At 36.5% G+C, this 20,429-nt stretch overlaps 2 protein-coding genes across 2 annotated transcripts in view; one reads left to right on the forward strand and one right to left on the reverse strand.

The window, feature by feature from the left end:
• The window catches only part of LOC124364241, a 68,538-nt gene extending 66,489 nt beyond the window's left edge, over window positions 1-2,049 (reverse strand). Inside the window, exon 1 of the mRNA XM_046819578.1 lies at window positions 1,769-2,049. Coding sequence (XP_046675534.1) covers window positions 1,769-1,798 — 30 coding nt within the window. The 5' untranslated portion in view covers window positions 1,799-2,049. The remainder of the gene's footprint in view (window positions 1-1,768) is intronic.
• Window positions 2,050-3,158: 1,109 nt separating this feature from the next.
• The window catches only part of LOC124364267, a 64,537-nt gene continuing 47,266 nt past the window's right edge, over window positions 3,159-20,429 (forward strand). Inside the window, exons 1-4 of the mRNA XM_046819615.1 lie at window positions 3,159-3,493; window positions 7,365-7,444; window positions 11,317-11,545; window positions 15,856-15,973. Of these exons, the coding sequence (XP_046675571.1) occupies window positions 7,372-7,444; window positions 11,317-11,545; window positions 15,856-15,973 (420 nt within the window). The 5' untranslated portion in view covers window positions 3,159-3,493; window positions 7,365-7,371. The remainder of the gene's footprint in view (window positions 3,494-7,364; window positions 7,445-11,316; window positions 11,546-15,855; window positions 15,974-20,429) is intronic.

Here is a 20,429-nt window from a genome sequence, read left to right on the forward strand (position 1 = left end):
TAAAAATAAATGTTTATGCTTATTAAAAAAGTTTTCTTGCTTCTACACTCTTCTTGCCATGTTCTATTAAACCGATGAAGAAATATTTAACTACGATGTCAGATAATATACCTTCTCTTTGCTTTGAGGTTAGCTTTTCGTTGCGCGGCTTGATTTATTGTGCTCATTGTTCAAATCACGTACACATTCTTAAACGTCACAAAGCAACTCACGGAAAGAACACTGTAAATTTGTCATCATTTCCTGTTACAACAAACCCCTGACTAAAAACAACAAAATAAATTAACAAATTTAAATTAATTATCCAATCGCATCGATTTATTGCAATCTTTCTTTGTACAGGAATATTTCAGACTAAATTAATAACTAAATTAATTAATCTAAGGATAAAACCACCAAGGCCGCAGGTTACAACAGCTAGAATTTCCTGATTTTGATTGCACATATCCTTGTGAATATTTTGATAGCAGACTCACTTTAGCGCAATGAAGATAATAAATGTTCAACCCCTAGTATATACTATTGTCATGTATGTCCAATTAATTTTTAAACTTCAGAACAAGTGTAAAATAACTGCTGTGTTTCATATCCTAGCTATCTTAGTACGGGAGAGAGTTGGAGTAACATCGCTCTGTCCAACACAAAGTACTGACGTTCTATGTACGAGTAGAAACGTAAACATGCCCTTAATCAGAATTCTAGACATATGTCTGACTTTCCAAGCATGTATAAAATCCCAAATCTGAGTCATTGCATTTGAAACACTTTTAATGTTTTGTTTGTACATCCTTTAGATCATAAATATAGAAAATTTCAAATATTACGCAAATAAGAAAATTGTGGGTTTGCCACACAGACCATTGTGGCCGGATTTCGATGTGCAAATAAAATGTTATTATTATTTAATTACTTTAGTATTATCTGTTCAGGTCAGTCATTAATTTCTGAAAAAAGCCATAATATTTAACTCAAGCAGTGTGCACACAAGAAGTAATTCTTCATATAATTTAAAAAGGACAGAGATAATTCTTTTTTATGATTATAACAAATAAAATAACATCAGTTATGGTTACTTAAGAAATCGGTGTTTTCACAAAAGATTACTAAGTTTTTATCATAAGAATTTTAACGGTTCGAATACAGCAACAAGTAATCGATTTACTCTCATTTCACTGCGAGCATTTACTCTGACTACACAATAATACTTTGAGTGTAAAAACTATATAAAATCGTAACTCTACTATTTACTACTATTAATATAACTCTATTCTATGTAAATAGAACAAAAGATAAAGAGAGTTATAATAGCAGTCTAGTTCAACGAAACAGGCAATCCACGTTATTTAGAGTATAGAAGAAATGTATCTGCGAAAACTTAGTACGACATAATTAAAATCTAATAAATATAGCTAAACAGAATTCAAATCGAAATTGTAAACGAGACATTTAATTTATTTCTAATACAATAAATCTAATAACTTATCTCTAATTGAATTCTAAAGCTGAATATATGAAATACATATTTGATACACAAATAACAGTATAAAGCCGTCATACTAACCTATTAAATAGTTTTATAAATTTATGATTAACATATTTTATTAAAAAAGAATCGGAACAATAACTTGGTTATTTAACTACTCTACTAAATACGATGACTTTTGCTTACTGCAATAAGATAATGACTCAGTATTAATATAATGCTTAACACCTTATACTATAAGAGTAAATTAATTATTTCCAATATTTATTTATTTATCGTGCTCACCGGTGACAGCTCCGCCTCCCCGTCGCTCATTTTGGTTGTCAAGGGGTAAAATTATACCTTGGATACTAAATATAGCCATCCGTTATAGGGTATACCTTAAAAAGCGTGGAGTATAAATTGAAATGGGTCGTTATGCACATATTCGCAAAAGCATTCAAAGTAAATAGAAATTGGAATTAACCCGAAAAACACAATAATAACACAAGAGAACGTCCAAACATGAGCACCATCGGTCACTCACTACTTGCAAAGTCAGCTGGCGCGTGTGCGCAACTGTCGTCTGCTGGTTTTCTCTGTCGATATAACAGTTGTAACTCCCCAAACTGCCACTACACAGCAGCACTTCTCAAATGTCATTGATTTGCAGAATGGGAGAAAAACAGGAAATGTGTTTTTGCAGGAAATCGTGACTCATTGCGCGGGAACCATTACAGGAACTAACATGTACCGACTTAGTGCCAACTGCTAATGCATATAAAAGTATTAAATTGCATAATGACAAGCTTGAATATAAATTAATTCAAAATAATAACCATAAATTTATCGTCGATAGGTTTAAAACGTTTGTACATAAGTAAAAAAAAGTATGAGCTCAAACAATTTACAGAAATAGTACATATGGACAACTCCGTCTTTTCATTTTTTTTTTTATCTTATTAAGATCAATCCACAACAAGTTATTGTATGGTAGCAATTGTATGTGTTTACAATTTTAAATGTTTTGTTTTTAGGATATGAGTTTCTTTATCACTTTAATGTTCAAATTTGGCGTGGCCTATTGCACTGTACACTTTTGAAAGGGCATCGTACAATTATTTCAGTTAATTTTTCTTTTGCTATATTGTTTTCCGAAACGTAACGCAAATTCCTGTTGATCTCTCCAGGCGGTACTGTATTTTAATTAACTCTAACGTGTGTTGAAGTGGATATTCTCAGATTTTTCTTTAATCTTTAATCTCTTTAATAAGGTTTAATCCTGAACTCCAGTTATTAATCATTACAACGCAGTAGCTGGCACTCTTTCTGTAGATTACATGACTACCATAAATGTATTTTTGGGAAATATCATTATTATAAGGAATTATTATTCTTTTTATAAGCATGAACTAAATAATAAAGCATTCAGTATAGTACCTGATAATATGTTTTGAAATGAAGCATAATGCATTCATACAATTTTAACATTTCTTGTAATTTAATCATATGAATGTTGTTTTATGCTTATGTTTCCCTGACTCTTAGAATATGCTTCGTCGTAAGCCTAAGAATTTAGAATACATGATGTTGCTGTATTACGTATACCAGCAAAAAGCCAAATTTATACAGCTAATTTGAAAAACATTCTGGAAGTTTTGTTATAAGAGGTCTTTGAAATTCCGTACAAAGAGGGTCGTTTCGTTTTGTGCTTGTTTGTACTGTTTGTAGAGATGGTCGAAGTGGAAACAAAATGAAAGTACTTATAGATAGTTTAATTTCTCATTTTGTTGTCTAACTATATTACTCCAACGACCATTGTCCTGTTACTACAAATATTTAAACTCGTACACTTATGTTGTTATAATATTCATCTGACTTAAAAACAGGAGGATTGCAATTTCAATGTGTTTGTTATTTGTGGAACATAACCCCTATTCGTAATGAAGATTGCGCCGAAAGAATATTTACTAACTATGAACAGCTAATACATTTTCGAGAAACCTTAAGGTTTGGAAGTTTTATTTGAAGGTAATGTATATTATTGTACAAAATATTTTAAACATAGTGATTGAATATTTATATTTAGATGAATTGTGAACGTTTGTACATCTAATATTAAATGGCTATGTTGACTCATTGTTTAGGTCATTTTATGTTGTATTATGTCATGTTTACAAGTTTTTAAGCACGTGGATTTTGTTTTAAACCTTATAGAACTTATAATAAATATATATTTTCAATTTGTGGACTTGTCAGTGAATTAAAATAGCTGAATATATTAATAATAAAACTAATAGGTAGGCCTACCTTTTTAATAAGAAAACATGAAAATTAAACAAGCTCTTCAATGTAAATCTTAAATTTAAAGTAAATATACCTAGTCCACTTTGATGTTATGTGGATTCATTAAATTTTATTAGCCATGCTATACAATGAGCATGTGATCAAATCCTTGTGGTTGCTTGTAGGCTATGCCAAGGCAACAAGCACAAGTACAATTATTTTTTAAATTATCCAGTAGGTTTATGTAATTTATTTATGCCTAGAAGACTGATTATTCCTTTTGGTCCTTATGGAGATGGCCTTTATACCCTACATAGAGGCTTAGGCTATTTATTTTTAGGGACACTAGAATTTGAGAACAGTCTAGGTCTAACCTATGATAATGGGCAGTAGTCTAACTTTGATGAATTAGTCATCAGTTCTGTAAGTCAAACGCAAAATAACTACTTAGGAGTCAATTATCTCAACTCCATAGAACTTATGGCTTAATTTTAAATTTGAATTCTATTAGGCTATGCTTTTCTCTTATTATACTCTTTTGAAATAGGACCAAATCAGATCTTCTTGGTAGTAAGAGCAATGTTTCCGCTAAGTAATAAGTTAGCCTACACTTAAATAGTTTAACCATTTAAAGCCATGTAAAAGCAAACATTAAATTATTTTAGCCGAATTACAATACATTTTTCGACACATTATGATGTAAATCGTAGCCTAATGTGTAATAGTAAATTTGCAACGAATAAGCTAATTTTATTATTGTTGTATAACAAAAAAAGCCATGGTGATATTTCTGACTACTACTGAGTTGTCAACACATGAAGCAAATTTCACATAAAAAATTAAGGGTAGGGTACGATAAGCAGACCCGGTTTTTTATATAGAAGAATGTAGTCATCGATACCTAATATTCGCATCTCAAATCCTAGACTATAAATCAATATAAAAGTATCTATAGAGTCCTCAATAACAGTCATATGTTTTAAATTAAAATATGAATTTAATATAATTACAGTGATCAAACAAATTATTATAACCAAAATTAGGAAAACTAAGGACGACCATATTTGCTCCTCTCAAAGTTACTGTTGTTTCTTTCCCACAAATTTCACATAATGGGCTTTTCAGTACGAGTCCAACATGTTGAAGCCACGAAAAACGTCTTATCTTTCAAAGCAATGTCGTGTAGTTTTCTAAAATTGATTGCCATTTTTAATAATCAAAATTACTTATGGAACATTGAAATATTACCCTACATGTATTATTTGAAAGTGTTTACAGCTGTTGATATAGATTATTTAAGTTAATAGTTCAAAATAATTAATCAGTATCGATTGGTTATATCGATGGTTATGATTAAGTAATATCGCTCTCCAATTTCGATATATAAACCGGGTCCGCGTATCGTACCCTACCCAAAATTAATGTTTGTTTCCAGAGTCTTAATTTATGTATTCGAGTACTTTAAGGTATCACCTGGATGCCACTCTGTCCCCATCTACTACTTGTTATTACACGATTTAGGGTTAGATTAGGATCATAAATTTGTTACTAGTACAGAACTAATGAAAGTTAACATTTACGAGTGCTCATGTGATCTAAGCTTGAATTTGGGTACTTTCTTAAGTTGTGTCTTTCTTTGCCAGAAATGTAAGAAGGCGCCACCAAAGCCTGCACTAATGGTCAGAATCATTTCTGATCGGCATTTTCCTGACTTTATATCACATGTCAGACTGTCAGAAAAATTAGACTTGGATTGTGTGCCTTCTGCGCCACCCTGCACTTCTGGCGGGAAAAAAAATTATCACTTGAGATAGTTCCTTAATGCAAGCTCAGATCGCTCTTAATTACTGGCATAACTTTTTCTACTTACATAGCCTAATAACAAATAGTAGATAGGGACAGAGTGGTCTCTGGATAATAACGAATAGTACCTTAAATAGTTTACAGTACCTTAGAGTTTTTTGCTTGAAGAAATATCAGTTTTTGACCTCTTTTCATATAGAGTTAATACTGAACACAAACATAATGATCTTTTTATGACAAAAGAACCCAAATAATATAAATAGAATATTAATAATATGACAAGTTAATCGATTTTGATTCAAATTATTATTTTTAATACGAATATTAATTATTTTTATATACAATATTATTAATGTAATTTGACTAACTTGTAAACATCAAAATGTAATGTTTACTTTAAAAATAGTGTAGGCCATTGTGCATGTTTCCTGTAATTAATAAATGATGATTTTGTCATTGAACAATGTATCATACAAGGTAAATAAAAGTTGATACAGTAGCAGACTTCAACTAGTTGTGTAACTTTAATTTTGATTTTTTTATCACATTATAATTGAAATGACACACTGTAAGCAAAAACAACCACCCACTTATTATGTAAGGAATCAAATCCCATGCAAGTAACAATTTGATTTTGAATCTCAATACACATACTGTTGTTTCTTGCAAGTGACACTAAGAGACACAATCATAGATTCTTAACACCCTTGACATGAATACTGATTGCTGGGGGCTCTGATAATCAGATCCTCCAGAAATCCTTACACTTTATCTTATAGGTACTAGCTCAAGGGATGTTTTTTGTTTGTCGCATGTAGTCTGCTACAGCTCAAGGTGCTGCTGCAGCCTGCATAGATGGCCGGTGGTATTTATATTCAGACCCTCTAGACTTTTGATATGTTACAGTAGGCCTACTCAATAATATTATTTTGAGAAACTTTGCATCTGGTATCATTATGAATAGGCCTAAGAGTAATTCTCTATGTATTTTGTCGACAAAAACCATTTAAACTACGTCTAAGCTGAAAACAATTAGATACTCTAATGTATGAACTTCAGTGTTTTTATTATTGAAATATAATATAAAATAAATATTTTAACCCTTACCATTTTCTTAAGAAAAGTGTGAAAATCACATAATATTTTAAAATTTTATTCATTATTAGCTTATTGGTATGGAAAGGTTGACTTCCATTAACCATTTGAAGGCCATGCTGATGACCTGTTGTAAAGAAAATAATGTGCATAAAACATCATGGTGACAATCTGCCATCAATAGAGGCATGCGAGATGGCTATAGGTTGCTAGTATGTATTTCCAAAGTTATAGTATTTGGTACTAATTTTTTTTGTATGTCGTATATTGTATGCTGTCAGCAGTTTATCTAACATTGACATTGATTGTATACTTTATAACTATGCAAATCAACTTTTGTTGTGAAAATAAATAGTTTTGGTTTTTGGTGTTCTTTGTCATGATCAGTTAATTCTGCTTCTATGTAGGGAATTTAAAGGTTTCATTCATAACAAATTAAATAATTACATACAACTTATTTGTGTTCATTTGTCCTAGTTCTTTTGCAGCACAGTGTAGTTTCCAACAATTTTAAAAGACCTCATAGCAGGTGACTAGTTTTTCTCTACTTTTTTTCATAGAAAATTCCTTCAGATGATGATAACCATGACTCCTCAACATTTTTCACCTCATGGGCGGTTCCAAACACTGTAATTATCTAATTATAAATTTCAAGTACATTATAAAAATATTAAACTTATAGTTTTATTTTAATTTAAAGAAGTTTTTTATGTTTCAGGTTCTGAATGGCGTATAATCAAGATGCTATTGTGACAAGCTCACAAGATGGTGTCATGGAGTCATCTCGCAATGGAAACTGTGAGTTTATAATATTTATTTTCACACAACAAATATTTTAAGATTGGTGCTAATTTCTTACATTTATAATACTATTTGACTTGGTGACCAGTTCCATGAAATACTAATTAGATTTTTCTTTAAAAATCTTGGAATCAGTGCCTGCCAGCTCTTTGAATTAATACTTTTGACAGGGTCTCCATGTAACCGTGATTAAGCCTTGAAGTTCTTTCACCATGGAAAAAACTTAAAATAAGCTGTGAATTTAATGTAAAAACTGTGAAAATGTCTACAACTTCTTCACCGGAAACCGGGAATTTTTCTGAAAACCGGGAAAATTTCAAAAATAATTTTTTTGTCTTCAAGAATCTCTATAAAATTAAGACATAATTTGACAGCATCTTGAATCAAGAACTTATTAATCACGAAACATCGTATTTTAAGCGGCATAGCTCGTGAAATTGTGAATGAAGATCGACATATGTTTGTGAGCTATATCTGATGCTGGTTGATCTACGGTTACCTCCTCTAGTGTAGTGAGTTTATCTTGGTTAGTTCTACTCCTATACTGTGGCAAGCCTCCGCCTCCCCCCTAAGTAACAATGCATTGGACAATTAAAATCGGCCGACCAATCGTTTCTGGCTTCAGCACTGAACGAGTGGTATGCTTTAAACGGTAACGCGGCAGAGCGGTAGTAGCCGCGATACAAACGGGTTTTTATGTACTTAAGTATTATTCAGTCGCCAAAGTGGGGTCTCTGGACGAAGTTTTCCGACTCTTATTCTTTAGAGAAAATAGTGTTTTGGAAAGACGTATGTTAGATAGATTTAATGTACAGTGTTATAAACAGGCTTCAGAGTTCGGTTCGTTGTTGAATAATATAATGTTTGACGTTCCGATAAGAGGTGCAGCCCAGGTTTTTGAGTACATCAGAATGTCAGTTGGATTTATACAAAGCTTAATAAGGTACCTTTTGGAGAAGGAAGTAGTGGGTTAGTTACAACAAGTAACGTCCAGAAGGGGGCGTTTGCGTCCTGTTGCACAGCAATGGCCGACTGAGCTGAGAGTTGAGCGGCAGGAGAAACCTTTAATGTTTAGAATTAGTGGCAGATAAGCGCCATGTGGTACTGCCCTGCTGCTCACGTCTGCTATGGCTAGAGTCGAGTGTTCCCCATATGTACAACACAAACATTAAACTTTAAGTCCCCGCCCAATCGAGCTCACCGCCCACCGCTATCAGCTAATATCGCGGCCGAGGCCTCAGTTAGTCTATGAACAATTGCTCCTCACACACGTTCCGATTGTCATTAAATTACATAGGTGTCATCAATTACATAACATCAAATCAAATCAAATCATTTATTGTCAAGATGTAATGTACATACATATAACAACGTCAAATATTAGGCTAAAATAGTCTATTCTAAATTTTCTCTTAATACAGTATAAAAATCATTGACACTGTACAGGCAAGATTTGAGCAACAATTTTTTTACACAGTTCTTAAAATTAGTTCTACTTAATTCTTTTATATCTAAAGGCAATGCATTGTACAGCTTAATTCCTTGATACTTAAAACTGGATTGGGTGCTTGAAAAATTACATTTTGTTAATACTAGGTTATTTCTATTACGTGTATAGTAACTATGGATATTACTATGGTTAGAGAGGTAGTTAAAATTATCTTTTACATACAGGAGCACATATAATATATAAATAGAAGGCAGTGTTAAAATATTAAGTTTTATAAAAAGAGGTTTACAGTGTTCGCGGTTTCCTACAAAGGAAGTGATGTTATGTTTTGATATCACGGTCACATCTAAATCTTGACTGAACTGCGTTTACACCAGAAAAGAAATGGCGCAAGTATTGTGTCCAACTAAACATTTCTAGTCTAAACGGGTGCAAGAGCTCTTGCAAGCGCTGCCACAACCAGTGAGTTTTTTCTGTGTTTATATTTTTTAACACTAGCTTGTTTGCTGGTTCTATGCACGGATTTTAGCTCCTTGATAGGAAACGGACGTTTGCTAATTCGTATTTTATCTGTACTTCATATTTTGCGTAGTTTTAATTAAATATATTCTCTATAAATCCATACATTTTCACTTAAATGTAAAATATTCTGAAGGTCATTTCATAACCTACCATTTCTATTACTTAAAAAGGAAAAATTATTTCGAATTTGAAATATATTCATTTCCCTGAATCTCTGCAAATTCCTTTGAAGTAACGTGTTATTGTTAGGCTTTCCCCTCCTCCACAAAAAATAAATTAATTAAGTAGAATTCAGATGAAATTATTTGGTTTATTTGTTGATTGTACTGGACCGACCTTGTGTACCGGCGAAATTATTGTCTTGTTGTCGAAAGTTCCTCCACCGCTAGACCTCTGACCTGCAATACTGGGCTGCAGTCTGCCCCACAGTAACGTTGTGTTGGTATTTATTTGTTATCTTTGTATTTCTGAATTGGAAACGTGTTTTCTAAACATCACTGAAAGGAAAGTTATTAGGTACACACAATATTATGCGACACAGAGATTAAAACTAAGGAGCTTAAAATAGATGATAGGGATAAATCGTCACCGAATTTCTCGTATATTGCTAGTGACGAAATGACAGAGCGCTGCAGCTTTGTAGCATTTCTTGCAAATACTGCTAGTGACGATAAAACGTCATTGTTGCACTTGGCGTAAGGGTTAAATACAGTGTTACAGTAGTCTATTTGGTTTGAAAATAAACTAGATAATCAGAAATTTTCGACTGGGAAAAAACCGGGAATTTGAAAAGAGGTTTTGAGTAGCCACCCTGTGTTAGGTCTGGTTCACACAATATAAGCGAGATGAATTAAGCAAGCCTGATCACAATGATCGATCTTAGCAGTGTACCTAATGAAATAAAGAGGTTTGCTCTAGCGGGCACGAGCAGCCTAACCGCTGTGTCTAGATGCGATGATTACAAACAACTGCTACCTCTTGATAGCAGCTAACAACGGCATAGTGTTTAGCGAGGATTGGCCGTTTCACACTGGTTTTGTCATTGTAGTCAATTGCCGAACCTCATGGGTTCCAATCTTTAGTACCTGCGACTGTTTTCATGAGTAAAATAGTATATCTTCTCTATGTTCACATTATGTGACAGACGTAGCTGCACAAATTCACTTGGAACTTTACTTGCCAATGTAAACACAGCTTAATTTGTCACCAGTCTCCAGATGACTAGCTGGCTGAATCTACCACACACGTCAGTTTTCGTCTTCAGAGCCTTCTACAGCCTTTCTTGTGTTAAATTACTTTGCAGTTATGTTGTAATGATGGTGATTTTATTCTTGCATTGTCTTAAAAGCAAACATAAAATATTTAACAACCAGTAATTGATAATGTTAATTGTGGTTGTATCTGGGGTAACTATGGAAGGTAATGTTCTGTACTGGTGTCTACTTATACAGATTGTGAATTAACTGAATTTTGGTAACTTCCGTTGTAGATAACTTTCTGATGCAATCTTCTTATATTGATTGGCAGTGGGATAGGTATATTCCTCGATACATTCATGAGACTCAAATCAATTGTGCAAGCAACTACAATAAAAGCGTGGAGTATGCATGAAGTTTTGGGCTCCGGGAAAATATGCATGGGTTATGTATGAATTTTATAATGTTCCTGGAATTTTTACTAGACATGGATCGATTCCAATACTTGATACCGCGTCTCTCTGTACTTAATCCCGATAGGAACCAACAAAAGTGCTTAAGATATATATAGAAAATCACGATTTCACTATATTACATATAGTGATCCCTGTATGTAGATAAGATAATGGTCATCAAATATTAACTTTTTGTAACATTTTGAACTTGGCCGTTTAGTTTGAAGATGATTTGGTTGTTTTTAGTGTCAGAGCCATCACCAGTGAAGGTGACACACGTCAAGGTGGCCAAGGTATTTCCAACAGTGCGCAAGGAGGAAGAGAAGCCTGGAGTGGATGACACAGCCAAGGAGAAGGTTAAGGTGTCTAAGAAGCAGGTGTTCCCATGGCTCTGCAAGTTCAATGCCCTGTGTAGGGAGGCAGCCGGTAGTCGCAGCTATAAAAGACTGGATGACCTCATGGAAGTCTATACAAGGTAGTTAGTTCTAAAACATAGTTTTATTCTTTATTCATTTTAAACCACGGATGAATATGAAATAATTGTCTATTGAATGAAAGTTTCAATGATACTTAAAAAGTATTATTAATTAATAAACCAATAACCCATGGGACCTATAGTTGAATTTATAATCTTGTAGGTTATTTGGGAACATGCTGTGTCCCACCAGCGATAATTCCGATCATTGGAAGGAACAACTGTGAAGTAAACAGTATTCTCTAGAATGTTTTGTGATTTATCATAGCCTATACCATAGGAGAGTAGTGTAATAAATGTTTTGGTAAGATGTGATAAAGAACAGTGAAAATTATAGAAGTAGTAATAAACAAGTAATTGAAGAAAGTGCTTTACTTGTCATAGATACCAATAATAAAGATTGAAAAAACAAAATTAGTTGAGAAATTAATTGAGAGTGTAAATATGTTAACCCTAGAACTGGCAATCGCTGCATATGCGGCTCATTTGGTCTCCCAGAATTGGCATCGCCGCATATGCGGTCCATTTGCACTGTTTTGTTTTCATGACTCGTGAACGTGTAATTATTAACCAATCATGTTTTATCTCACACCAATGTAAAGAAGAAGAATCAATCTACATATTGATACCAGTTTTGTTGGTCTTTGCTTTTATGTTGCATTCTTTTTGTACATTGCAAAATGTTATTCTGCCCCGCACTAGTCTATCGGTAGATAGCTGACGACAACAACTGTAGCGCTTGTTACACAACGTTTGTTTCATCGTATTTGATCAGTCACATACTTTGTATAGGTTATGTTTGTTTTGTTTTATATTTCATTATTAAACTATTTAGTTAGATTCTGAATCATGACGATCAGATGAGTGGAAGACCTTCAATTGTGACTGACGAACTTGTGAAAAAATCGAGATTGCGGTCCGTGACGATCGCAGATTGACGTTAGATGTACTTTCTGTGATGTTTCCGCAAATCTCCAGATCCCTGATACACGAAACAATCACAGAAACTCTCGGATATCGGAAATTGTCTGCGAGATGGGTCCCAAAACAACTAAAAGAACAGCACAAGTTGAATCGAGTGCAGAGCTTCAAAGAGTTTTTGGAACGCTACGAACTTGAAGGCGTGATTTTCTCTACTCTATTGTTACTAGAGACGAAACTTTGGTTACCCACTACACTATGAAACTAAGAGGCAAACAGTTTTCACCTCATTATGAATTTCAACCGGAGCTTTTCCCTTCACAACAAGGTAGCGAATGACGGTGCGAATTTCGCACTTGGCGGGAGATACGATTGAAATTTTTCATGAGAAGGTAATGCGTCAAGAATTTTTAACACACTAACCTCGAATTGGTCTCGTTTTGAATGGGAGGAGTCAAGCTACGCGGCAGTGTTGCCAAAATGTTGAAAAAGTATTCCCTACAGCTGTGAGAGTACCAGTACACTTACTTTCTGGACGTGCCTAGTAGAATAAAATACGGGTACGGATTTGTTTATAAACTACTATAAGTATAATTTTATGCATTTAAAGTGCAACAAACTATAATTTCCGAAATAAGCATAAAATTTGGAACAAAATGTATCTCAGATTTCTTACTTGATACAGAAGAATTTTGCTAGGCAACAAAATATTTTGGTAAAAAAGTTTAAACAAATTTTTTTTAAAGTAAAACAAAATTTTTGTGGTGTTTTCTAATTTATCTAATTTCTTTAGGTATATTTAGATTCTGTAGCCTTTTCTGAAAAAAATCATGTATAATATGTTGCATTTGGAGTAAGTTAATTGGTATAAATACTTGTTTAAAAAACCCATTACATATCAATCTAAAATACTGTAGCATTTCAGGAACAACCATTGCCAGTTCTACAGTTAATAGCCATAGCAATTAAGTAGTTACAAAGTTAAAATGTTCAGAATAGTATTCATAAAAAATATCCAGTTTGTATATCCTACCTTAAAGAAACAATTTACCATCAAATCAATTAAACTTATTATTAAATTTACAGAAAGAAATAAAAAAAATCTTGTGTTAACCTCACAAGTACTATAAGTTGTAATCGCAACCATTAGAAACTGCCAAAGCTATAAGTGAGCGAGTGCTGCTGAAGCGAAATCGTAAGTGAACTGTCTTCAAGGTCAAAACAAAGTCAGGATGGCTGTTTGGTCTAAGGCGCATGTAATCTTGGACCCGTGTTAGTCTTGGAGTCAGGGGTTCAATTCCCACTCCTGACAATACAGATACTTGTGGTCTGGTGTATACTTATGAGACTGGTCTGTGATAGAGCTGACAGGAGGACCTACCTTAAATAAGCGGTGGTTGGCTCTGGTGGAAATTAACATTATCAGTATATTCTTATATGTGTACCTGACCTAAACCACCCAATTTGAAATTTTTTTTGTTACTAATAATAAAGTAAACCACTTGGTTTGTTTTATTTTATGCATTGCAAGGCATTTATTATTAAATCAATCAGATAATAGCTTGTAAAAGATCAAAATCATTTAATTCATACCTAGTATTTTAGGAAAAATGGCCAGCAGTTAAAGGGTTTATTTAAATAGTAAGACTGAAATATATTATACTATGTATAGTGAAACCAAAAATTATAAATACATATACCACAGAAGTTTGCCTCTTAAATTGAAGTTGCACTAAAAGTACAAGTAGCTATAGTGTGAAAGAAGTCTTAAGCTATCTGGATGATGATGAAAGTACTTTTTAGTCAAAAGAATTTCAAAGAATTTTAACAAGAGCAATAGAAAAATGTCGCAGGCCGAACTCAAAACCAACAAAAACGAAAAAGCCCAGGTTCAAGGTAAATAGGTTACAAAATACTTCCAGAAGTATCATCACTTCAAAAAGAACTAGAGTAGAAATTGGTTGTGAGAGTTACAAGTAATCCAGAAGGGAACTGTAAATTTATTTTCCAAAACTTAGTGGATATGACGTACTTTTACAGCTGAAAATTACACAATATTTCTTTGCGGAAGCAATTACTGCAATCGAGTTAAGTATAAAATATTATTTGATAAACAATCTCAGACAGGTTTTGAGTTAAAACATGTCTTAACACTTTCACAACTGCCTGATATTAGTGAAAATTATATTATCATGCTCATATACCACAGTGGTTGTAATAAGTACATCCTTAATAGCTTATGTTTGAAAAGCAGTACACATAAAGCTCCTTCTACATATCCTCATCCCAGCAGTTCTAGAACATTAAGTTACCTGTCTTTTTTCATCTGGACAAGACCTGAGAAAAGCTCGCCTCTCACTGCAGTTAAATAAACAGGATAGGTAAAAGTAGGAGATTAGGGCTGCATTCTGCTAAGATTCCTGGTACAGCCACCATTGGAGGTATCTTGGGTACTATCTCCGTTATACTATCTTGGAAGGTGAGGAGGTTTTCTCTGTTTCATCATCTACAATCTCCCTCATGGTTAAGCTTGTAAAATCTGTAATATTAGGGCTTCACCCACTTAGCAATCACACTTTGTAGTAAACTAGACCAATGGGTTATATTTCTACCCCAGTATCTCAAATTTTGTGGTTACTTCTACTAATGTTCTACTTCTAGTCATTCATTGGTTTGCCCAATCGTAAGTGAGATCGGTTATTGCTGTACCCAGAGCATGTTCTACAGGCAGATATAGTTAACCTTTTGGAGACAATAAGCAAGCAAATTTCTTGGTCTTAGCAAGGATCACGAAAGCCAAAGAAACAAGTTTAACCTTTTGCGCTCTATTTAAATGACCCCCTAAGCTCCAATTAAAAACTGGTGTTTTTAGGAATCAAACAAACACGTTCAGACCATTGAAGATCAGTTCATATTGTTACATATTATATAGGAATGTTTTCAGTAAATTCTGACGAGTAATAATATCAAATGTTTTAAATCATAAAACCAGATTATACTTAAATGTGGTATACTTTGTATAAAAAAATTGATTACATTTTTTTGTTTTAACTTTTTTTTAAATTTAACAATGTAGAAAATACATATAAGTTATCAAATCATACAGTTAGAAGTACGAACTCTCGCTGAAAAGAGCAATATATAGTTTTAGTAGTTAATTGTTGTTGATTGGTTCTTAGTAATAGGGCTTGATAATTTTAGTGTAGAGGTATACAGTCTTTCTGTAAGTAATTCTATTGCAATAACTTATAATATTTTGTTTACTATACTACATACTATACAATCTCTGACTGATGCCCACTCTGAAGATTTTATATGCCCACACACATAGAATCAACTCATTTCATGTTTCAGTCTGCAATTATTCTAAAGCATGCCTAATTTTTCAGACATGTAGCCCAGGATGTGAAGAATTGCTACAAGAAGCCGAACAGAGCTTCAAAGGTAAAGGCAAAAATGAACGATTACATGAAACTCTTTCATATGCTGTACCGTGACATCAGGAGGGTGAGTAGTCAAAGTTTATAGCTTTTTACTTTACACAGTAATTTTAAAAAACATAGCTTAGTAGACCGTAAGTGATTGATTGAACAACGTTCTTATGTTTGGCAGTTTCAAGTCGTTAAAAATAGCATTTTATTTGTCACATTCAACAGCTGTTGGATGTCATCAATAAATGTTTTGAAAGCAGTTCATGAAGAGAATAAACAAACACTCCAGACTTCAGACAGGTCAAAGGGGATGTTAATCCTCTCTTCAGGCACTTTCTAGGGAATAATCCCAATGATCACAGGGGAGCTTTTGTGCAGTAGGGCAGAGGAGGAATGTGGACTTCTCGAATATTTGCTTGGAGAGAGGAGTACGATTAAGAGCTTGATCAGATGGGATAGGTAGTCATTGTGTCAGTGATGTTCGTACTGATGTTGCCTAGGGTAGATTGTCCAACAGTGCCCTAAATTTATGCAGTTTTCTGGGTTGGGCACCTTCATGGTATACCCACCCCTTGATATGGTCCCACTCAGACTGTTAAGCTGCCAACAAGCTTGGTTCTTGATGTAGTAATAGATCGATGATATCATTGTGTTCTTGACATACTATGACGATCCAGTCAGGAAACGCAGTGTGGAGTTTTGAAAAGCTTCTATCCTTTTCCTGGTCGAGGCAGATGATGTAGGTTACAAGCCAGGTGCGGCGTAAGTGGAGAAATAATGACCCTATACAACAGCAGTTTAGTCTTCTCCGAAAAGGGAGATGTGGGCTTAAGCCGCAAGGAGGAGAGACTGTTGTGAGGGGCTTTATGCAGGTTGATGCTGGCGATGGCGGCCGGTGTGGTGGACAGGGTACTGTTTAATACTATTTTTTTTTTTTTTTTTTTTTTCCCCTTGGGGCGGCCTACTGCCATGCACTTAAGCCTCAAGGGCCTTTTGAGCACCCCGGAAACACCATGAGGCCCACCAGTCTACAACTTCAGCAGTTCAACAAACCGCCAAAAACAACCTATCAAGTCCTCCTGGGAAAATTCACCACCCCTGTCCAAGCTACCAAAGATGGCATACCGCTCTCTTGCTATTGCAGGGCAATCAAAGAGCAGGTGCTCAGCAGTCTCCTCCTGCTCATTACACCTTCCACAGAGCGGATCCCCCTGAAGGATGCCAACTCTGTGTAGGTGCTTCCTCAGGTGACCATGCCCCGTAATGAGACCAATGACCTTAGAAGACATTGATCTGTTTAATGAGAGAAGGTCTGAAGCCACCTTGGAGGAAGGTGACTGTAATACCATTCTACTCACTCTCAAACCCGGATGCAACCTCCACCTTCTCCCATCCTCCGTATGAATCCATTTCGAGACAAACCTAGAGGATTCACACCTTGGAACACCGCATAACGGTTGAGGGCCCATCATAATTGTTGCTGAGCCCTGGTTGGCCAGGGCATCAGCTCTTTCGTTCCCAGGAATCCCCTCATGACCAGGAACCCAACAAACGGTTACATTGTTGATTCTGGCAAGGGAGGAAACGGTCTGATAGCAATCCCAAACCAGTTTGGATTTGATTGCGCAAGAATCCAGCGCCATCAGCGCTGCCTGACTGTCCGTGAAAATGTTAATCGTCTTGCCCCTATATCGCAGACGAAGATTCTCATGAGCACATTCCATAATGGCTGCGACCACCGCTTGAAAGACTGTCGGATACGGACCCATAGGAACCACCAGCTCCCTACATCGTCTCACTCCCAGAATTCCAGTGCCTGTGCCGCTTTTTGTGTTGGAGCCGTCTGTGTACCATTCGAGCTCCGCTGGTGGAAGAGGTTTCTTCCCCTCTGACCAATCATCCCTTGAGAGTAAAATAATCCTAAAGGGTTTGTCAAAGGAAAACTTTTGTGGCATCTGATCAGAGATCATGTGCAAAACATCCTCCTGTATCAGAGTGCTAATTCTGCAGTGCCCACCGCTGCAGCCCGACCAGAGTCCCATCTGCTGAAGACAGTAGGCACTCCTCCTGGCCATAGCTCGAATGACAATGTCCAGGGGGGCGAGATTAAGACAACAGTCCAGAGCCGCGCCTGGCACACTAGGAAAAGCCCCAGTGATAGCAAGGCAGGCCATCCTTTGGATACTCGCCAGACGTGCTACCACCGTCTTGGCTTCCGTTTTTGGCCACCATACGACAGCTCCGTACATTAGTGCAGGTCTGACCACGGAAACATAAAGCCAGTACAAGAGCCTCGGCCTCAGTCCCCAGGGCCCACCTATCATACGCCTGCATTGCATTAGAGACCACTTACCCCTGGCAATGACCCTTTCTAGATGAGGTCCCCAGTTTAGAACCCTATCTAGGTTCACGCCCAGGTACTTGACCTCAGGCTTCAGCTCAACGGGTGAGCCTTTAAATAGAAAGGGACCAATACTCTCCATCTGTCGCCTCCTGGTAAAGGCAACCACGGCAGCCTTGGTGGGGTTGACGGTGAGGCCAACCTTATCACACCAGTTTCCCACCATGTTCAGAGCAGCATTGGTCAGTTCCGTGATTGTTGTGTTGAACTTGCCACTCACAAGAATCACAATATCATCTGCATACCCTTGTGCAAAGACACCGCTGCTATTCAAAGAATTTAGCAGGTCATCCACAACCAGGTTCCACAGAAGAGGAGAGAGGACGCCGCCTTGCGGACAGCCCCTCGTAGCCTTCGCACTAACACTTGCTCCTATGAGGGTTGTAACAACAACCCTGTCCGTGAGCAAGGCCCCTATCCAGTCACACACCTGACCATCAACCGTCTTGAGACCGCATTGATAATCGCCTGAGTGGCTGTATTGTCAAAGGCACCTTCAATGTCTAAAAAGACTCCTATGGCTACCTCTTTTGCCGCCAGCGTCTTCTCAATCCTGCATACCAATTGATGCAGGGCCGAGTCACATGACTTTCCTGGAGTGTAGGCATGCTGGTTAGGATGCAAAGGTCGCTCCAGAAGAGCTCCCTCCCAAACAAACCTGGCAACCATTTTCTCCATGGTTTTGAGAAGGAAGGAGGACAGGCATATCGGCCTGAAAGACTTCGGCCGATCCATGCCCGCCCTCCCCTGCTTCGGTATGAACACCACTCTGGACACTCTCCAGGATAGTGGGATGTACCTGAGAGCCACGGAGGCTCTGAACAGTCCGCACAGCTGGGGAAGGAGAATGTCCAATCCCCGCTGCAAGCAAACCGGTCTCACCCCGTCGCCCCCAGGAGCCTTGTAAGGACTGAATGAGTTAATTGTTACGAAGTATTTGGTTTTAGTGGTCCACTGTAGCCTTTTGTCCTGAAGGTAAAGGTTCTCACAAAGGATTGGTCCCCACTTCTTCCTAGTAAAGCATATAGCTTCACATATTTTGGCAGTGTTGAACTTTATTCTCAACTTGTGAGCCATGGTTCCAGGATTTCAAGTTATTGCTGCATAAAGATGCACGATTAATGAACATGCGCTGACCGCACATAGAATAACACATCAGCGTAGAGTGCGAGGTCCATTTTGGGAATCAAGAAGATGTCATTGGTGTACCACAGGTATAATAGCAGTCCAATGACTGATTCCTGTGGCACAACGGCAGAGACTGCTCAAAGACTTGAGATAATCAGGTCCACTGACACAGCAAACCGATAGTCTTGAAGATATGATGCCAGCAGTTGGATTATACCCCAAGGAGAGCTTGGAGAGTCCTGCATGACACATGTGGTCAAAGTTCTTGCTCTCGTCTATTGTCACCGCCGTCGTAACCAGACCCTTGTTCAAGTTGTCCGTTAGCTAAGTAACGAACCTGATAAATTAAAGAGTGGTGGAATGGCCTCTTCGGAAACCATACTAGTCGTCCTGGACTTAAAGATGGAAGTCCTCTAGGAATCTAACTAGGAAAAGTTGCTCCAGAACCTTGGAGAGGGTTGGTAGGAAATCAGATGATAAATCTCAGGCAGCGTCAGATTCTTTGCCGGCCTTAGTATAAGAATCATCTTTCCCTGTTCCAAGGAGCAGGGAAGCAGCAGAGCTTCAAACAACAATTAAATAAAGCCGTAATCCAAGAAATAGTCTAGACTGGGAGTTGTCGAAGAGTTGGTGATTCGATGTTGTCCAGACTGGAGGCCTTTTTTGGTCCAAGATTAGAGAGGGCCATGGAGACTTCTCGGTGATGGAGGGCACCATCCTCATCATCCATAGTCTGGTAGCTTCTTCCAGAAATGCCTCAACTCTTGTGAAGTATTGGTGGTCAATCAAGTCGGGATGTAGAGAAAACTGATTCTGCTTGCAGTCAGCAAAAACTTTTCAGCAGCAGAGTACACAAGGCTGTTTGGTGCTCAAAGTGGCCTCTACACGGTCTTGTCTGAACGAAGAATTTTAGCAAGTCGCCATAGCGAGCCGTTTTCCAGTTGAAGAAAGTCCAGAAATTCTCTCCATCTTCCCTCACTATTCTCTTTAAGTAGGCGCCTAA

This window comes from Homalodisca vitripennis, chromosome 1, assembly GCF_021130785.1.
Source record: "Homalodisca vitripennis isolate AUS2020 chromosome 1, UT_GWSS_2.1, whole genome shotgun sequence".
In the NCBI taxonomy this organism is placed as follows: domain Eukaryota; kingdom Metazoa; phylum Arthropoda; class Insecta; order Hemiptera; family Cicadellidae; genus Homalodisca; species Homalodisca vitripennis.